This window comes from Parasteatoda tepidariorum, chromosome X1 (assembly GCF_043381705.1).
Source record: "Parasteatoda tepidariorum isolate YZ-2023 chromosome X1, CAS_Ptep_4.0, whole genome shotgun sequence".
Lineage (NCBI taxonomy): Eukaryota > Metazoa > Arthropoda > Arachnida > Araneae > Theridiidae > Parasteatoda > Parasteatoda tepidariorum.
Window position 1 is genome coordinate 80,752,329 of NC_092214.1, and position 20,061 is coordinate 80,772,389.

Below are 20,061 nucleotides of genomic sequence, written 5' to 3' on the forward strand. Positions count from 1 at the left end.
TAATTAGATTCTGTTTATTTTCATTCTTTTGTGCATGTATGTTGTACGTATGTGATGAGTGTGTTGAATTATCAAATATTCTTGATTTTACATTAAGTGTCAATAAAATAGTCCTCGTAAAAAAAGGTAGAGCTATATGTGTAGATGCATATACATATATATTTATGTAATATGTATATATACCTACGTATGTATATGTGTATCAAGTGATTGCCTTCCAGAGCATGGGTAAAGATAGAAGTACATTAATAAATTAATAAAATTATAACTCATTCAGTTGTGGTGGTCTTTGGAATAAACAGTGCAATTATGACTTGAATAACTGTACAGGGTGTCATAGCAAACTTTTTCTTCAGGAAGGAAGAAAAATTATTCGAAAAATGTCAAAGAAGTTGATATATGCTAAAGAAGTCTGTTTCAAAACATGCATTTCTTTGTTTAATTGTGCAAAATTTTGGCATTGTGCTTTCGAAAACAAAGAGTGCTTTAAGTCTGAAACATCCTGAAGTTACAAGATTAAATTTTTGTCTAGAGAAAATTAAGAATGTAAGCTGACCCCTGATTTCAAAATCACTTTTTGTTGCAGTGAAAACATTCTCAAAATAATGTATGTCACCATAGGTAAAATAGTTAATAAAAAGTAAATAGGTATAAAAAGTTTTAAATTAGATGGTCCAGAGGAGTATTCATATAATTGGAAGAATTTGCGAACAGGGGAAAAAATATCTTTAAAAAAATTTTTTTTTAGGAAGATGCTTCATGATCTGGGCAGGCTGCAGTTAAACATTTGCTTTACATATTTTGGATAGCAAGGTCTATCAAATAATTCTACAGGACAGGCTCATTCTGTTTTTGAGGAAGTATAAAAAATGTAAACTTGGTTTTCAACAAGACAATGCATATATACACTATAATGCAAGCACAAGTAGCTGGCTCAATCAAATTAAAATTGAAGTTATGGCTTGACTAGCTTGCTCCCTAGACTTAAATCCAATGGTGAACCTTAGAGGGGTAGTAAAAAAGAATTTTGTGAACAGTCGTCAATGCAATAATAAAAATGATTTGCTACTAGCAGTACAAAATTCTTTTAATGAAATAGATATAAAAACCTTAAAGTAACTTTTTAATAGTATCTCAAATAAAGTATTTTGAGTTATTAATCAAAATAGTGGATCATGTTACTATTAATATGTTTTGTTGAAAATTGTGAATTTAAAAAAAAATTTTCTTGAAAGGTGTGTATTTTGTGTCAATTAGTTTTAAAATAACTATTTATTTCATGACTTATCCAATTTACATTGAATAGTTTTATTTTTAAATTATCTCATTGAATACTTTTTCTCATTGAATACTTTTTCTAAAAAGCAGTTAATAGTTTTGATAAAGATAACATAGAAAATGAAATTTATCAGAAATTGATTGGGTGAGTATAATTTTGCATCACACTGTATTGCATATACAGGGCATAGCAAAACTAATGGTCACAACTGTAAGGGATGATAAAACTTGTCAAACCAAACTATGTTCACTATGCAATATTAAGTCAGAATGCAAAGCATGAGCAATAATTGGGTGCTAGCTTGGTGAAATTATCTGGTCTTTGCCTTTCTAAGCACATGAATTTGCTATGCAGGGTCTTTCTTTCTGTCACCTAGAGCTCATTCTCAAACTTGATCCATAAAGTTTTTCACAAGGACGTCTTAAAAAGTGGCATTTTGGAGAATTTCAAGTTACCAGAGAAAATAACTTTTGAATTTACTTCAGAGCTACAGAGGTTAGTGAAAAGCCTAAAATCTTTCAACAGATCTGTGATTCACTCCATTATTTGTGTGAAGTGTCTGCTTTAGTTTTTTATTCAAGCATTTGTTGTTAAGGTTTCAATAATTAAGATTATTCGGCTTTTATTGTCCATTTTTATTTTATTCTTCATTTTAACCGAGCAGGCACTTTTTTGTGGTTTGTTCTTCGCCTTCCAACTTCACACTGGATTCAATAAGTTGTTTATAATTCTTACATTCATGACCAATACTTTTGTTACTGTATACATTTTCCCAATATGTATACACTATACTCTTACCTAACTTGGAGTTCCATTTTGTATATGCTGAAGCTTATAATATTTAAAAAGTGCGGTTATTTATGAAAGTAACCTTACTAGCAAGCATGGATTCGATTTTAAGTGAATCTCTGTGACTTTAAAGTTGGTTTTCAATATAATAAGTTTTATTATAATGAATGATAATTGGGTGAAAAACTACATAATATAATACAACTTATTGTTTTAGGTTTAAAAAAAAATATACATATAAACAATAAGGCTAGTACTACCTAAATTTGCCATCCATCCATCTTTTTTTTTTTTTTTTTTTTTTTTTTTTTTTTTTTTTTTTGATTTAAGAAAATTTTTGCCCAACTGCATGCAGAAGTGCATTTGTGATTTTAAATGTGCCTTATTTTGGCAAATATCTGGAATAAATTAAGAGTTGATTAATTATAGGTTTAAACAAGTAAATTCAATAAACATGAACATAAAAATATGATTGTCAGAACTCACTATTACGAAAATACAGAATTATAAATAGTTCTGACATCATTTGTAACAAACCAAAATAGAGCATAAATAGTTTTTCAATTGAATTATAATTAAAGAATGGCATTAATAAACTATTCTTTAAAGTGATATAAATATTCTGAAAGATAGTTTTTGATAAATTTTATTTAAAAACTTAAGTATTTGTAACATTTGCTCATATTTTTCTTCGTGTTGATTATTTATTTATTATTTTGATTATCAATTCTTTAAAACTAGTGTGAGTATTAAAATTTATCTAGGAATATTGTGCTGATTTTAATTTTTTGTAAAATCACCAAAAAAAAAAAAGAAAAAAAAGATCACAACCCCTGAATGTATTCACCTGAAATATTGTTTGTTTCAATAGTATAATTGAGTTTCAATAGCATAATTATCATTGTGTGGCATGAATGAGTTGAGTTTAAAGTTTTAATTTAAAAAGTTTCATATTCTAATTTATAAATAAAAAGTTTTAAGAAAATTTTATCTTTTTAAAAGCATATAAGTCAGTTACCAATTTAAAATAAAAACATCAATGAAAAAACTAACCCGTTTTTGGAAGAAAAAAATAACAGGTCAGTACTATTCAGAGTGTACATAAAATCTTATGAGCAACGTGTTAAAACTGAATGTTTTTATTAGGACAAAAATAGAGGTTTTCCTCTACTTTTGTCCAATAAAAGCAAAACATATTCTGATATCTTGCTTTAACATTTCTGCTTGATTAAAAGAAGTTGCAATGTGTTTTTCTAAAATTATATTATTAAACTTATTTTGTGTTTGTTTTTAGAATACTTTTATTCCTTGCTATAATGCTAAGTCAGTGTCATGTGGAAAACTTTGTGACCGGGCTTTGACTTGTGGAAATCATCGTTGTAAACTTGAATGCCATGATGTGAAAGATAGGACTAACTTTGAAGTAACTTTAATTTATTTTGTTTGCCATATTCTTTTTTACCCAAGCATTGTTTATGTATTTTTATTTGCTATTTTTAAATAATGACTTCATTTTATTTAACAATAAAACTAACAGGGTGGTCAAATGACAACTTTTAATGCAAGGTAACACATGGCACAAGGTGATATATGTGATCTATTGGATACTGACTGTTAGTCATTCAACATGGATATTAAAGAAGACATTTTGGAAATAAATAGGCAGGGGACAAAAATTACATTCTTATCTAGTTCCAAAGACAAATATGAAGAGAATGAACAGAATATTGAAACTTCAATTGATTGAACTGTTTAGCAAAAGATTTAACATGGTTTTGGAACTGGAAGATCCTCATTTCATACTATTTAAAGAGAAATATCAGGATCAACAGTATACTTTATGCACAATTTTCTGAAGGATAAAGATAGGAATGCATTTTTGTTGAAAACTTGACCAGTTTATTTTGAATTGTGTGAAAATGTGCACAGAATCAGAAGCACGTCGAGGTTTAAGATCTGAATGTAGTCTAACTGCATCAGATTTATGTGTTTTTAACGCAATATTATATGCACATGGTGCTTCTAAAACAAGATTTTAGAACATTTCATATTTATAGAATAAGAAATGGAGCCCTGCATTCTTTTCACTAACAGCAAGCAGAAATTGTTTTACAGAAATTATGCGATTTATTCACTTTGATAGAAGTGAACTGAGTAGAACATTAGCAGACTTAAAAATTTGTTCTCATGTTTGAAGTATGGAATACATTTATAGAAAAAACCAAAACAGCTACATACCTTGTGCAAATATTACTGTTGATAAACAGTTATTTGCAACAAAAGCAAGATACAGATTTACATAATATCTGCCCAACAAACCTGATAAGCTTGGAAGTAAATTCTGGAAGGCATCAGATGTTGAGAGTTAATTTATTGTGAATAGATTCCCGTATTTTAGAAAAAATTAGATCACACCTTCAGCTTTACCACTTAATGAATTTGTTGTTCTCAAGCTCGCTGAACTATTTACAGGGTGTGGAAAAAATTTAACCAATAATTTTTTACAAGTACATCTTTAGTAACAAAACTTCTATAAAGAAGCATTAACTTTGTACAAACTATTCAAGTGAATGCCCTAACTTGCTTTACAAAAAAATACAATATAGCACTTTTTTCAATCCAGCTTTACAAATGAAATTATTGTACTCTGACAGTTTACAAAATCAAGTTGAACAAAAAAATTCTACTAAATTCAAAACTTACATTTCTAAAATTGAAAAAAAGATTTAATGTATACCCAACACTATTGTTTTTTTTATAACAATTCTATATTTGGCATGAATATGCTATAATTTTTGTAACCAATTCTTTTGTTATTATTTTATAACTTAAAATTATTCCAATTCAGTTGAACTTGCAATTAATTGTTAAACAAATTTTGAGCTAATTTCAACCAATGAGAGACATTTTTCAGTGAATAATAAGTCAACATTTACCCTTTAAAGTAATATTTAGAAGTCATTTCCATTTCTGGTTCAACTACCGAACTCCCAACAACCTCTTCCAAACAAGGTAATTCTGACAACACTGTTTCATGATATGTAGTTGAAAACTTATAACTTAGAAAAGACTAAAGTCCATGATGTGGATATACTTCTTCAAACACGAAATCCACCTTATAAAAGTTGAAAGCAAAGCTTGCTTCGAAAAATATTTTATAGAATATAAAATATTTTTAAAAATATCCAAAGTATACAAGCTAGTATAAACATGTATGCCTGCTTAATACTAAATATATGTGCATCAAAGATAAACAAACTTTATGTGCATTGATAAAAACAAATTTCTCTCATAATGAGTTGCTGTGAACAAGCAATAATTGAAATCAATTTCTATATTAGCTTTATCATGGATTGACATAATTTTGCACTAAATTTATGTATTTGAGCAAGAAGCTTTAAAGTTTCAAGTTCACAAGCATTAAAATCTATTTTATTACCATGCTACATAATTTTAAAATATTTCATACAAACTTTATTTTAAAATTCTAGTTCACATTAACTTTTTTGATCACTAATTTTATAGATCATTCTAATATCTTTTTAAAGAAAAATATTCAGAGAATGAAACCTGCCGATAGACATGCACTTTTTATGCATAAAATGTCTACATATTTATACTTTACTAAGGATAAGATCTAACATCCCCTTAAATTCTGTTTTCTGGGAGCTATCCGAGCATGCAGAGTAGTTTTCCTTGCCCTTGTCTTTCCTCTCTCTTGGTTATAAATTATTTATTTTATGTTTTCAGTTTCTTTTAATCACTTCAAAGATTTAAGACGTTTGTAGAATCCATAGATTGTGAGATTCAATCTGTAATATATATATACTCAGATTTATAGTGAAGTACTATAAGCATTTGCTTAGGCTAGAACAAGTGTGCAAAATATAACTGGCTTTTGTCTGCTTTTAATGTTGTTTTGATAAGACAAGTTAGCAATCAAATTAGAAGGAAAAGATGCTTTATTCAATCCCTGTTTTTTGATGAATTTCCTAAAATTCAAGAATTGTACTGCTTAAGACAGTTTTCCACTGCTTATGTTTATTGTATGCCAGACTACAATTTGCTTTAGCCAGACTACATTGTATGCCAGACTACAATTTGTGATAATTGTGAGAGTTGCTCTGAAATCTGCCAGAAGCCAAGAAAGTGCATTCCACTGCTTATGTTTATTGTATGCCAGACTACAATTTGCTTTAGCATGTAACGATTGACTATGAAAAGTCAGCACTTTCAGACTGATAAAAACTCACAAAAAGTTGTAAACAAATGGCTGTTATCACTCTCAATATTTTTATTTGAGGAAGGTGTTAGTAAGCTGTTCACCTTCAATGTCAAATATCTATGAAAACAATGTAGAAAAGTGACTTTTCATGTAGCATAAAATTGGTTATTATAAAACAGAATGTATTGAATGTAATTAAAATGTTACCCTAATAGTATGAAACAATTTCTTATTTCTTGTAGGAAAGTGATAATTGTGAGAGTTGCTCTGAAATCTGCCAGAAGCCAAGAAAGTGCATTCATCCATGTTTACTCCCTTGCCATCCAGGTCAATGCAAACCTTGTAACCAACGCATAAAAATGAAATGCCATTGTCAGATGACTCAGCTTTATGTTTTATGTGATGAATGGAGTTCAAAAAATGAAAATGAATGCATCAGTATGCTAAGTTGCTTAAACCGTTGTCCTAAGCAGGTAAAGAAATTTATTATAAGGTATTCACTGTTTGTAAATGTATATATAATGTTTAGGCCATGATACCTATGGGAGTACTGAATTGGAGATTGATCATTATCTGGTTCAAGTCAAAATTACAATGTGTGGGTGAAAGAATGGATGAATGGGTCTGCCCTATAAATGAGTTGTGACATATGTGTGTGGCAGAAGACTAATGCTCGGCTATAGATGGCGCCACTGGAAAACAAGAAGTGCTTCTTTGCCTTAAATGCATAGACAACAAAAATGTATAAGGCCATGAAAATGTTATTGTTCTATACCAACATAGAGTAATAAAATTCAGTGATAGATTGATCAAAATCAATTCGTTTGAATTGGAAAAAAATGTAACAATAGTTAAGAAATTTTTTCATTTATTTAAGTAATGTTACAAAATTTTTAGTTGTGAAATGTCTAAAACTATAAATTAATGACATTTAATTAAAAGTTAAATAATATGCATTACAAATAGCATTGTGTCTAAACATGGCAACTTGTTATGTTTTATGGTTGAAATTAATGTGTTATTGAAACAGGCACATGGAAAAAGTGAACTGATTGCGCATAAATTCTAACTTAATTGCAACTTTCTTCCAAAAATGTTTAAAATTTAAAAGATAAACATCTGAGAAGTTCAGATAATGGCAAAAACTTGTTTTTTTTAAAAAAAAACTGAACATTTCATTTTATAGGAAATAATTTTAATGTTATTTAATCTTCCAATCAAAACTTTCGCTGTAGAAAAAAAGTAATTTTCAACAGAGATATTTGTTTAATTTTCTAAGATATATTACAGAAAAATATTCGCCTCTAAGCTTCAAAGTTTTTTAATACAACTTAAAAATTAATCATCTTCACACAAAGGACTAATTTTCATGTATCAACTGCAAAATTAATAGTCTTTGGTACATAGTTGTTTGTCCCTTTAAAAATAATTTCTGGATATACAAAACTGAAGAAACTAAATTTTGAGAGTTTTGAATTCTCATTGTGATAAATTCTTAAACTTTGTTCACTACTTTTTGTGGATAATGTGTGAATGTCAAAAACTGAAGCCACTGTTAGCTATCGCTGCCCACTAAGCTTTATATCCATGTACATTCAATATGCTAATTAATTAGCTCAGACAATATTTCAAGTTAAAATATCAGACCCCAAAGCATACTTTCTCTGAAAAAACAGTGGATTTAGATATGTGACCCTCAAATTATGGGGGGCAGGAACAATTTTGAAAATGTGCTCCAAATTGTTGGTTAGTAAAGTGGTCAAAAGTTTGAACTCCTTTATGTTGATTATACTTTTGTGTATTTCGCTATATCTCGAGAACTTTTTAAGCAAATTAAAAATCTTTTGCATGCAATTATGTAATTTGTTTAGCCAAAGATAATTCCACTCAAAAAATAATTTTTAATAATTATTTTTATTTGAAGCAGGGGGGCTGAGTGGTAGCGCTTCGCACTCTACAGGTCTTGGGTTCGATCCTAGGACCGGTAAAGGTTGACTCAGCCTTTCATCCCTTCAGTTGGTTGATAAAATGGAGTACCAAACATGTTTGGGGATGAAACACTGGGGGTTCTGCGTTCGGTTGACCACCCAACCGAAACATCTGCTCCTGCACCCCAGTGCCTAAGGTCAAGAAAACTGAAAATTGGCACAAAGGCCTTGCCTCTCTATGGGCTGTTGCACCACTGAGTTTAACTTATTTATTATTTGTTATATTTTTTTTAATAATTGTCACAATAATTTTAAATTGATAAATTTTTACATTATTTTAACGAATAAGACAAAATGCAACATTTGTACCTAAGAGATCAAATAATTCCCGAGAAATTTAATTTTAATTAATGATTTTTTAAATATACTATTTTGTACAATTCCATTTCTTAGGAACTATTTGACTGATTACATTCAAATTTTGTTTTTTGATTTAAAAATTTGTATACCTAGCAAAATTTTTTGACTATTATTAAATAAAAATAATTACAAATTATTTTTTGCATAGAATTATTTTTGGCTCAACAAATTTTATATCTCTGTGCAAAAAAAAATTCATTTCACTTAAACTCTTGAGCTATGCATAAAGTAAAATTAATATTAAGGGATCCAAATTTTCTACCTCTTTCCAAACCCAAACTATTGGTACCATTTTTTCTGGATTTTTTTGTGCACTGTACTTTACATTTTTCAATAGTATTTATATAAATTTTATACTTGTAAAAAGGTAAGAAATGCTCTACTTCTAGTTTTTAAATAAATTAGTTTAGATACTGTATAATGTGAATATAATGAAAAGAGAAACAAACTGCATATGTAACACAGCATGGATTACAATTTTCTTTTCTTACTCACACCCTTTTCATTTTGACCTCTAAAATGTGGGCTAAATATGTTAATTTTTCTCTCCCTTCCTTTTTAAAATTCCAAAAGTTTTTGCATCCTTGTGTTATCAACAGAAACAGATAAGAAAATAAAGTTTTGTTGAGCTCACTTTTTTATGCTCCACAGTAATTTATAAAAGAAGTGAAAACATAATTATAAAATATCTTAGTACAAACATTTACGAAATTAAGATGTTATCTTAAAGAAAATTAGTATAAAATTAATTGCCCAAGCCATCCAATTCTGTTAAATATAAATTCAATGTTTAAATATTAACACTCATTTATCAGCAGACATTGTTCCAAAGGTTAATAACTTTTAGCATAGCATAAAATGTTCCATGCACACTAAAAAAGGTGATATTTAGCACCTTGTATTAACAATTTTAATGCAGGTTAGAATGCTAGCTTTTATAGCTCAAGAATATTGAATATGGAGCAATGCAAATCAAAGACAAGAAAATTCCACTTTTTTTTAAATTTATTAAGAAATTGAAGTGAATGCATGTGTGTAAACTTTTTACTTTGTAATTTTTAAACAGTTATGATTCTTACATTACAATATTATTTGTGCAAATCTCTTTCCAACACCTTGTGAATCTCTAGGTATTAGCAACCTCTTTAGGTTAGAACACAATGGTCTTGACACTTTACCTATAGCCACTCCTATTATCAAGAAAGATCTTATATTCACTGTTCTCAAAATCCTGTCAGTTCTAACCACATGTATTTTAGACAAAGATAATTAAAAAAAAACATTTTAGTCACTGCTTAATGTTTTGAGCCAAAAAAATATAGAATATCTAGAATATAGATATTCTAAATAGAATATCTTTTAAATACTACCCTTCCAACTAGCATTTTTTATTATAATTATAACCGTCGTTGAACAGCCGACCTAATTTTGGGTTTACAACTACTAATGTTCAACTCCGTAGTCATGTAAACTTTGAACCAATCCTGAAGACAAGGAAACTCCTGAATCTGTACCCCCAGAGGTATGATTTGTTATGGGAACATTGAGGACTTTGTGACTCGACAGATTCAACGTGCATCAGTCACCATTTTCTATACCTTTTTTTATCTTTGGCCGGTGGGGATCGAACTCATGGCCTCTTGGACATGGTCCCAGTGCCCTACCAACCAGGTTGTCCTGTCCCTCCGACTAACATTTGGAATTAAAAAATAATCACTAATTTCACTGAGTTGAATGGATAGTGGTTATATATATCTATAAATAAATGTGTTTTGTAAAAGATGCACAAAGTGTGTGACTCATTTATAAAACTCCTATATAATTTTTTTAATCTCTAGCCTCATGAATGTATTTTAATTGACTATATTTTTTTTTGTTAGATGTCATGTAGCCATCGTTGCATTTTATCCTGTCATGCTGGTGAATGTGCAAGCAGAGAGAACTGTAAGAAAAAAGTCTCACTTCGATGTCCATGTAAACGAATAAAGAAAGAAGTTATTTGCTCTTCTCTCATAAATAATGAATCAAAAATAATTTGTGACCAAGAATGCTTTGAATATCAAAATTTAATAAAAGAATCAGAGATGAAAAAAGCAAGTGAAATTGATGCAGAAAGAAAACGACAACAAGAAAATGAACTCAAAGAATTTCTAAGAAAAACAGATGGAAAAAAGAAGAGAAGAAAGAAACAAACAGAAACTTTTAAAACTCGTAAAGAATATTCATTACGTCAGCTGGGAGCATTTGCATTTCTTACAATTTTTCTTGGAATTATAATTTATTACTGTGTAAACTTTTGATTTCAAAATTGAAATGCTTTCTAATTTATTTATATATATCTAAAAGATTTTTCAATTTATCAATGAATGAATATTATAAGCCATTTAGAATTTAGTGAAAAGATTTATAAACAGTTCGTCCCAAGACTATGTAAATGTGTAAGAATTTTCGAAAATGAACTTTAACTTGGCAATATTATGTAACTCAACTCTTAATATATGTTTTTTAGGTCATTGTCAAAAATATATTTATACATGCTAAGAGTCACAAATCAATGTTTTGAGAAAAATATATGTTGCATGAATCAATATTAGGGTTAATCATTCATCATGACGAAATTAAAGGTATGAAAAGTAGTTTGTTGATTGAAACCACAAAGTATTTTTATTAATTACTGGTTAGTTTATTAATAATCGCGGAAGTAGTCTTTCAGTTATATCTCTCATGTTAATTTTTGTAATTCTGCTTTAATTGTGCTTTGAAAATTTAGCATTTAATTCTGTTTGTTAGTTGATTTTTTCTTAGTGAAATATTAATTTGGAATGCTTTATACCCCTATATGTAACATTCTCATTTTTACTGTATAGGTTGAATTTTTTTCTCCTTTAAATATCTTTCCTCTGACTTAATTTGTTTTATGTTCCAATGGAATATAATTATAATTTAACTTATTTGTTTTGATTCAATTATAAAATTTTCTCATAGACAAAAAGGTAATCTTATATTTATTTCAAAACTTTGTTTTTAAGGTTTCATCGCTGTGTGTGTTTAAATCACTGTGGACTTTCTGCAGACCAAATTTAAAATGTTTCTTCAAATATTTTTATTTAAATAAGTAATAATATAAGTTATGTATAGTTTGGTAATAAAATATTTTTGTAGTAAATTCTTTTTAATTTATTAACCAACCAAAAATTTTGTATGCAACTTAGTAGTTCTTCATAAGTTATAAAGTATATACTATGAGAAGGGCGCGATTTCGTGGACTAGCAGAAAATTGTTAGTTAAAAAATCAAAAGCTAGTTGGAGAAGTATGCAGTAGCAAAAATTGCTAGTCACCTCTATAGGTCTTGTTTTTGATTTTTAGCTCCTTTCCAAGAGGTTTTTCAAATTCTTATATCTTGAAAACTGTATTATTACCACACATGAGTTTTTAGTTGATATTATTCACTCAAGTTGAAACTATTCATTCACTTTTGCTTTATATTTGATTCTATATTACATTATTAGTCCACGTTATTCAATTATTAATACATGTTGTTTTCTGATTGTTTTCTCGGAAGTTATTTTTCGTTTTTGTGATCCTTTTTATATGGTTTTCCAAATTCCAATGTTGCTAATACAATGTTATTGCAATATTCTAAGTTTGAATTTAAATAATCTGTCATTTTTCGGCAATTGTTAATCTTTTTGGGTGATTTCTACATGATTTTTCAAATCTCTATTAATGTGACATTTTTGCAATACCTGAATTTCTAATTTAAGTTATTACTTTTTGACGCTCTTTATTCGAGACTATTTCATTGTTCATCCACACTGTTTTTCAACTGTTTTCTCGGCAGTTTTTTTTTGTTTTTATGGTCCTTTTGAAATAGCGATGTTCTTCATGATAATGATATTTAAGTAACCATTCTTTGAAAAGCTCAGTTCCCAACTATGCTGACACACATCAGCTTCATTTATAAGCATTTTTACGGCAGTTATTAAAAAATCTATGATTAGCCTGGCGGTCAGCTCAATTCAAATTTGTAAAAGCAAGTTTGTTACTTTATGAAATTTTTATTAAGTTCTCTAGATTTTTGTAAGTTCTCTAGAATCGAACAAGTGACATTATACCCGAATTTGAAAAAATATTTCCTAATTTATTTTTTACAAAGAAAAATTGTGGCATTTGATCTTAAAATCCATATTATGTTAAAAAAAATTTCTATGGTAAAAGTCAAATTACTGACAGAAACTTTAAAAGCTGAAGATTTTAGCATTACTGATACACATACAATTAAATGAACAATTGGCATGTAAGAAAAAAATATGGATTTTGGAAATATGGATGATTTCTAGAACTTGGAATAAATGTTGATATATATTCAAACAATAATAATCAAATATCATTAATTTTAAAAATATTTTTGCAGATTTGAGACATTTTAACAAATTCTAATGTAGAAAATCTAAATATATATATATTTTTTTTTAAATTACCCCCGCCATCGTCTTCTCAGATATAAGGCGTCTTGCAGTCCAGTACAACACTGAAGTAGCTCCAGAAGGTGAGAGGGTAAAAAAAATTATCGCCAAGTAAAAAAATATTTGACTTGTTAAATCTGTCTTTGTCTGCAAGTCTTTATACTGGAAAATTTGCTGTATGCAGGGCCATCCTAAGGGGTAGACAAACTTGACAAATGCGTCACTGGCAAATGAAAAGTACCATGATATGATATTAAAATAATTTTTTTTACAAAAATTTGATTTCAAAATTTAGAATTTTTTTTTATCAGATTTATTTTCTGTATTAAAAATATTACACTTTCACATCATCATCAACTTTTTATGATTATAACTTAAGCATATTAGATAACTATTCTAATATGCTCAAGTTATAATCGGAAGTAGTTGATGATGTTAAGTTATAATCAGTAGTAGTTCTGATTATAAAGCTTATTAGCTTTAATTCTTAAGCTTATTAGATCTATAACTGCGATATTAGATTATAATTTAAGCATGGCTTCTAAAGGGAATAGATTTCCAAGAAGTCTAAATTATAGAATCGCGAAATAAGATGTATAATTTGTCGGACAAAATAATATCGGAATGAAACAGAGATTTTAAAAATTATTTGAAAATCTGAAGTAATAACTGCTGAGAAAGCTGTTCGCAAAATTCATTGTGGAATCGTCTATAGTCGAATGCTTTAAAAAAGGGATTATTTAATTGCAGGATTCGACATTTCGCGATACGTTAAACTGTCTTAAAACGCTGAGAATTTAAAAAAAAAAAAACTGGAAATTTGTAACAATATTTGCCAAGAAAAGCGATCGTCAAAATCACATTGTGAACAGTGTTATTGTCGCTATTCGAGTGCATTGCATGTTATTATTCAAATGAGATATTCGAAATTCGCGGTACATTTTAATAGCACATTAAAATATCGAGATTTTGGAGAGACATCTGTTAATATGTAGTTATAGAGCTGCACTTTGGGCTGTTGTTGATGGTCGAGGATAATCCATACAGGGTGCGTAGCGTTTTTAAAAAGTGCAAGTACTTAAACTATTTTTTGAGTGCTTAAAAGGTGCTTGCTTATTTTTTGTTGAATAATTTGGCTACGCACCCTGTCCGTAGACGTGACATCGCAATTTTGATCCTCTGCAGAGGGGATGGCTTCCCCGCTTTAGTAGCTTGACCTGCTCTCAAAGTCTAGCACTTAATGGTAGAACAGTTTAACGAGGCCCAATACCACACACACTTGGTCCCTTTATAGTCTGATCAAAGTGGTCACCCACTCGTTCACTGACTGATGCTTGACTTGGGTGATCTATTAGGACCCATGTCTTACGCGGGACCTGTTAATCTGTAGCAGCAGTTGCCAAAAAAGCGATCGACAAAGCCACATGATGTTACGGTGGAATCGTCGCTAATCGAGTGCGTGATTTAAAATTCCTGGTACATTACGTTATGATGACATATTCAAACATAGAGATTTTTTTAAGAAAAATACTATCTACTGTAGTATATATTGTTGCAATAGCTGCCGAAAAAGCGATCGACACGGTGGCGTCAAGGTAGAATCGTCGCCAATCGAGCAGGACTACAAGTGATCATTCAAATGCGTGGCTCGAAATTAGCGGTAGGCTATAATGTGATATTGAAACACTCAGATTTTAAAGGCTATGTGAAAATCTGTAGTAATAAATGACAATAACGCCATAACATAAAATAAATGGGGGAACTGTAGAAATTATGAAAAATTGTAATCATTGTGGCCAAAAAGAACTGGGAATTTTATGTATCTGAAAAAAAATAATAAAAATCAGGGAAATGTTAGGAAATTAAATAAAGAAGACCAAAAAAAAATTTTAAAAATACAGCATTCCTTTCCAAAAAATTGGTCTTGTAATATTTTTTTTAAAATTTTATTTTGAACTCTAAGGTGAAAATCGAAGTGATTAAAGCAGCAAAAAAAAGAAAACATGGCGAAGTTATGCCTTATCCTTTTTAGACATATACAGTCAAACCCCGCTATAGTGAACACGGCTTATAATGAACTCCTGGATATAGTGAACGAAATGTTCGGTCCCGTGCCTTGCTATACCCGTATAATGTTATTTTTTGTGGATATAGTGAACCAAAAATGTGATGAAGTTGGATATAATGAACTTTTTTCTGTCTTCGACTGATTTTTTTCTTCATTTTTTTGTAATAATTTTGAAANATTTATTTAAATAATGTATAATAAAAGGAAGGAGTTCAGAAACATTAATTAAACTTCTTTGCGGAACGGATATAGTGAATTCCGGTTATAGTGAACCAAAATTTCGGTCCCTTGAAGGTTCACTATAGCGGGGTTACACTGTATAAGTATTTTGCAAAATATTTTAGAAGAATAAAACATAATTGAAAAATTTGTAATAAAACTTATGCCACCTTTCATCAAGGAAACTTTAAAGAATTCAAGGACAATGTATTATATACAGTGCATTTTTGGATTAATTTTTCAACGTGGTTCATAAACACTTTTAAAATTTCCTCACCTGATACAGCATTGATAAAAAATTAAAGGATAGTATTGAATTTATTTATGAAAAAGTTGTTCCTTCTTAGAAATAAATAAAAAAAAATTGTTAACTGATTTTTTCATATTTAGACGAAAATCTAATCTTACTATGACTCCCCCATAACGAGATTATTTAAAGGACCCGCAAAATATTTTGTCCAGAGCACCATAAAGTTTCAGTTCTGGCGACGTGCTGTGGCTCTTTACTATTGGTGAAATTTTTTTTCTGAACCGATCACAGTGTTTTAAACAGAAGTTTTTTTTATATTCAGTGTGCTAAAGAAGAAAAATTATCTGATGTTGTAAATATTCCATAAAAAATTAAAACTTTGTTTCCAATTACAAATTACTTATGACAACTTCTACCAACTGCTCTAGTTAACTATCGAGCTATAAGAATTACTTATGCATGACGGAAACAAATAACTTGCTGAATCTTTCTCAGACCTTAGAAGTAGAATATTTCTAAGAATTGGACTGTTTTAAAGAAAAGACATATAAAACAGGTCTATAATAAAATTTTCTTGAATTCACTTATAATAACTAAACGCATTTCTCTTTTATCTCCTTTTAACATTATTTCTGAAACAGGCATTCATTTATTGAGAATCTACATAGTATTTTTTAACACAAAAGTATGCATGTTTTTTTTTCTACATTTACTGTATTGATCAATTATTTTACAAGAAAATGTTCAAATTTTTAAATGATTACGAAGGAAGAGAGCGAGAGATTATAATCAGATCTTTTCGTTATGAGTAGTTGATTAAAACGAATATGGAAAATTACAAATTTCAGAGTTGCACGAAAATTAATCATTTTCCTCCTGTGGGGAATACTAACATGAATTAAACTAATATGAACTAATATAATAATAATTAAACTAATATGGTGTGTCATTTTACACTTCAGGTTATTATAAATCAACCTCAGGTGTATTTTGTTCGACTTCAGGAAATTATTTTTCAACCTCAGGTATCTAATTTTATGCTTGTAGAGGTAGTATATATTTTTCAACCTGAGGTGTGTCATTTAATACTTCAGGTTATTTTAAATCTACCTCAGGTGTAATTTTTGGTAGTTGGAAAGGTGATTTTTTACTAACGTGAGGTGTGTTATTTTCAACCTCAAGTATAGGTTTTTATGCTTGTAAAGGAAATTTTTTTAATCAAACTAAAATATGACATTTTTCACTTCAGGTTATATTTTTTTATGCTGGTGCAGGTAATTAAATATAATTAAAATATTTCACCTTAGACTGCTAATTTTTAACCTAAAATATATATCTTTTCACTTGTAGAGGTATTTATCAATCTGGAGTTTTCAATGTTACACATTAGGTAGTAATTACTTAATAACTTTCTACGGTCTGTCTTGATTTTCGCTGCTAATCCTAATGCTAAGAAACTATTTTCTAAGCACATAGGCGGAATACAGCAGAGTCTTTCTTTCGAAAGAATTTTCGACTGATTTCCATGTTTAGTGTGAAGAAAAGTAAAATGTAATGAGAAGACTCTATCTTCCTTTAATTTTGAAATACAACCCATTAGAATTTATTCTTTTTCACACAATTCAGAATAGGAAATTTTACTTAAAGCCTTTAAGTTATAGTTTGTGAACCTTGTGCTAATTTGTAATTAAATAGTCCATAAAATTTATTAATCTTGAATTAACATGTAGAGTTGAATAATATTAAGTATGCTGACTCGTAAACCTTAAGAGAACATTTCAAATATGTAGTATTTCTGTAATTTTAATAAGTTCAATTAAATTATCGTGAAAAGAGGACACATTTGTTACAAAAAAATGTGGGAACTCATTTATATAGGATAGATGTTAAAGGTGCTAATTTTTTTCAAAAGCGAAATAACAGCAAATTTAAATAATTTAGCCAGCTTACATATATAAAAAAAAAGTTAATTTTTCGTTCAAGAAATCAAAATTTTAGACAATTACTCTGCTTCTTCTGCAAGTTGAACCTATAAATAAAAAATTTGAATTAGAGAGAGTCACATTTACGTTGATAACGACAAATTTTAAAAGATTAGAATAATATTTTAGAGCTTATTTTGTTGCATAAGTCACATTTTATTATTATTTCTATTCAATTTTAACTAAATAAATGGTTTCTTGAGTAACAGCAGATGAATAAAAATAATAATAATGACTTGCAAAACTCTCCTGCCAGTATATTTCAATTCTTTATTTTGACTGTTTAAATATATCACTAAAAAAGATAATTTAAAAAATATAAAAACTGCTGTAGAAATAACGCGCTTATTGAAATTCTTAATTTTCCAATAATTCAACCGACCATTTTTCATTATGAATTTTTAAATTTTTTTCTCAATAAATTTTGAATAAATTCAATTACACTGGCCTGCTTGTTTAAACTTTTAGTTCAATTAGAAATTGTACTAAAACCAATTTTCAATGCTGATTCCGAAAATAATTGTCTATCATGTATGGTTTTTAAGAACAAAAAGTCATTTTCAGCCTTTTATTTAATGTGATCAAGAATCAACCATCTTTTAATAAAAGAATATAGGACATCACTTTTTTGTGTTTTTCATGCCTAATCGAAATAAAACCAACTTTAAGTTTATATGTTTACTTGCCTGAGATAATGATTTAAAATAATGCTATAAAATAATGTTTTCAAACATCAAAGATCATGCAAACTAGTATTATCAGTAATTTTTTAGGCGAGAAGATTTCATTGAATCAAAGGAGAATAATTTACTTGTCTTTTTTCTTTTTGGTGTATATTTATAGTTACTCCCAGGATGAAGGCTCTCCAATTACTTGTCTCCACTTCCTCCTAGCTGCAGAGCACGTATTATTGACAGCCTGATTTAAACCTTGAAATTCTGGATGCCATTTACGAAGCAGCTCTATAAAAGTTGTATGCTGTTCAAGTTGAGTAAAATCGAGTCATATAATAGTTTCATAGCAAGTTTCATTTGGAAATTTTTAGATGAGATTTTTTTTAAGAAATTGGAGGAAATTGAAATATATATTTATATAACTTTGATAAGTGACTAATGTTGACTACAAAAGTCGAGAGTCAATACTTTTAAACTTTTTAACTACAATGTAAGCAGATTAATTATAGGTCCACCAAAATGATTTTAATATTTAATTGAAATAATAAAATTATTTTTTAGAATAGCTGTCTCAGTAAATTTGTTTTATACAATGACGTTTGTGGATTAAAGATATAAACGATTTTATTCGAACACACTGTTTATGCGAAAAGTCTTCATGTTCTTTTAGTCTTTTTACGAGTCTTCACGAGTCTTATTAAAAATAAATTGAAAATCAATCCTAAATATTAAACGGCATCATGTTGATCTAGAATAAGATTTAATATTTCGCCTTAGTGGACTAAACGGACAAAAAAGTTTGAATTTTGAATGCCAATTTTTTAAATTGATGCCAGTTTTTCTTCACCTATAGTTGCCTTTTTGCTAACTAACTTCAAATATTATTTAATAGGTGATACACATACAAATACTTTTAAGATACTCAACTAAGCCAAGCTAAGACACAGCAAATAAATCATTTTATAAATAACTTCACTAAACATCCGAGATGGAGAAAAGATTACACATGTTTGTCAATATCTTTTTAAAATCTTAAATCTAAAAATAAAAAAAAATCATTGAATTCGGTGAAATTCCTTTTCTTATTTTAATTATATTTCAACTTTTTCAGAGTGACTTCCTTTAATATTATTTTTAAGGCTAAGTGCAATTATATAGGAAAAGAGATAAGTTAATTTATTTTAAGGTATAAATTTTATAAAAATAAACAAAGGAAGAAATTTTTTTTTAAATGTATTCATGCTTACTAGTCAGGCAATCCCGATGCTGCTAAGGTAGAGGTTTTGAGTCTCTTGTCCCCATACACGACATGCCAGCAAGTTGCTCTACATTAAAAAAGGATTTTGGAAAGTAAGAGACCATCGTGATCAGTTTCTTCTTTCCATGAAGAATGATATTTATTTTATCCACTTTAGAGACTGTAGTCTCACTCTCATTCACCAAAATGACTTATAATAAAAACAAAAATATTTTCAACTCATAACTTTCAATAGAAATTGTATATACATAAATTTAAAAAAATACTTTTTAAAAGTTACTTTATTTAGAATAAATAAAAAGTTGTTCTTATTTTGTTCCCCTCAAAAAAATCCAACAAATTGTGATGAGTTATAAAGCAAGTTTATTTCAAAATTAATAAGGGACTTTACAAAGAAGTGTAGTTATGAATTGAGTAATGACTGAATGCAATATTAAAGCATTTAAACATGAGAATCACTTTGTTTCGTTTTTGTCTCCTGAATACAAAATTTCTATTACAT

General features: G+C 28.6%; 1 protein-coding gene and 1 long non-coding RNA gene across 4 annotated transcripts in view; one reads left to right on the forward strand and one right to left on the reverse strand.

The window, feature by feature from the left end:
* Window positions 1-11,807, forward strand: part of LOC107450156 (NF-X1-type zinc finger protein NFXL1) — an 80,894-nt gene extending 69,087 nt beyond the window's left edge. For all 3 annotated transcript variants that reach the window (XM_016065894.3, XM_071187555.1, XM_016065893.3), the window contains exons 14-16: window positions 3,363-3,491; window positions 6,536-6,766; window positions 10,522-11,807. In XM_016065894.3, the coding sequence (XP_015921380.2) occupies window positions 3,363-3,491; window positions 6,536-6,766; window positions 10,522-10,941 (780 nt within the window). In that variant the 3' untranslated portion in view covers window positions 10,942-11,807. The remainder of the gene's footprint in view (window positions 1-3,362; window positions 3,492-6,535; window positions 6,767-10,521) is intronic.
* A 5,703-nt stretch (window positions 11,808-17,510) lies between these two features.
* On the reverse strand, window positions 17,511-19,744 carry LOC107450155 (uncharacterized). The gene is made up of 3 exons (XR_001584870.3): window positions 19,549-19,744; window positions 18,439-18,589; window positions 17,511-17,674 (listed from the first exon to the last, which is right to left on the reverse strand). It is a non-coding gene; the product is annotated as an uncharacterized lncRNA (long non-coding RNA).
* Between the last annotated feature and the right edge of the window lie 317 nt (window positions 19,745-20,061).